The sequence below is a fragment of the Priapulus caudatus genome, unplaced genomic scaffold, assembly GCF_000485595.1.
Source record: "Priapulus caudatus unplaced genomic scaffold, Priapulus_caudatus-5.0.1 Scaffold1237, whole genome shotgun sequence".
Lineage (NCBI taxonomy): Eukaryota > Metazoa > Priapulida > Priapulimorpha > Priapulimorphida > Priapulidae > Priapulus > Priapulus caudatus.
The window spans coordinates 87,349-88,663 of NW_014578298.1; the positions used below are offsets into that span (position 1 = coordinate 87,349).

The 1,315-nt window shown below is 52.5% G+C and overlaps 1 protein-coding gene across 1 annotated transcript in view; it reads right to left on the reverse strand.

Moving 5' to 3' along the window:
- LOC106815926 (protocadherin-16-like) overlaps positions 1–1,176 on the reverse strand; it is a gene marked incomplete at its 5' end in the record, with an annotated part of 12,110 nt that extends 10,934 nt beyond the window's left edge. Inside the window, 2 exons of the mRNA XM_014820459.1 lie at positions 225–434; positions 1,042–1,176. Of these exons, the coding sequence (XP_014675945.1) occupies positions 225–434; positions 1,042–1,176 (345 nt within the window). The remainder of the gene's footprint in view (positions 1–224; positions 435–1,041) is intronic.
- Between the last annotated feature and the right edge of the window lie 139 nt (positions 1,177–1,315).

The following is a 1,315-nucleotide window of genomic DNA, read 5'->3' on the forward strand; positions in this document are numbered from 1 at the left end:
GAGGGAGGGAGAGAGCAGCAGCAGCATCCGCGTGCATCTCGCTCTCACTCACCGGCGAGGCTGAGAAGGAGAGAGACAGAGAAGGAGAGGGAGGGAGAGAGCAGCTGCAGCATCCGCGTCCATCTCGCTCTCACTCACCGGCGAGGCTGAGAAGGAGAGAGACAGAGAAGGAGAGGGAGGGAGAGAGCAGCTGCAGCATCCGCGTCCATCTCGCTCTCACTCACCGGCGAGGCTGTACGTGATGCGCGCGTTGTCGCCGGTGTCCGCGTCGTGAGCGCGGAACGTGTGCAGCGACGGCAGACGCACGTTCTCCGGCGCCGCGACGTCGTAGCACGAGCCCGCGAACACGGGCGCGTGGTCGTTAATGTCCGTCACTGTGACGCGCACCGTCGCCGTGGCGTCGCGCTGAGGCGTGCCGCCGTCACGCGCGTACACTGCAAGGTAACCATGTCAAACATAATTAGTGCCAGTGAAAAAAATACACGGGGTCTCGGGGCGATTTAGCCCCGGAAATGCCAAAAAGAGCTCCGGAAGTGGCAAAAAGAGCTCCGGAAGTGGCAAAAAGAGCCCCGGAAATGTGCATAGAGTTTAATGCAAACCAAATTTTAGAGTGCTATTTTCATGCACGCGAGCTTGAAAATTAGCCCCCGAAAATTTTTTTCCCCCTGATTAGTGCATGCACGTTACTGTCTCTGCCGAATGCAAACACTGCAGAAATGTGAAGTTGTGTTTGTATGGTTATATATTATGAATATGAATGTATTAATATTATAATATATTATGAATGCACGCATGCACTGTACATGTAGAGGTATTCACATATATACACAATGAAATTTTTTCTGCCACCTACTACGTGTTTGTAACTCTGCATACATCCTCAATATATCTTGTGAGTTGAACATGCCAATTTAGTTAAGCTGACCCTACGTGGATCGTAGATTTGCCTCGATCTCTAGCGATGGGACGTGGCCTTGCGCTAGAGGATAGACATTTGACTAGTGATAAGATGAGGGCTGTGGGGGGGGGGGTACTCTGTACCTGTGAGAACGTAGCTCTCCTGCTCCTCCCTATCCAAAACCTCCGTGTTCGTGAGCTGTCCCGTCTTGGAGTCGATGTGAAACCTTTCCCAGCCAGTAGATGGCAGCAGCGAATACTCGACCTCGCCGTTCTTTCCTGCAGCGCGAAAAGGGGAAGCTGCGTGAAGCATGTGCGTAACTAACGAACTTAGACCTAACGAACTAAATTCTACATCCTGACTGCAGCTTTCGCAACTCCCGCCCACACGAAAAGCCACCTGTCGGCTAGTGGCCCT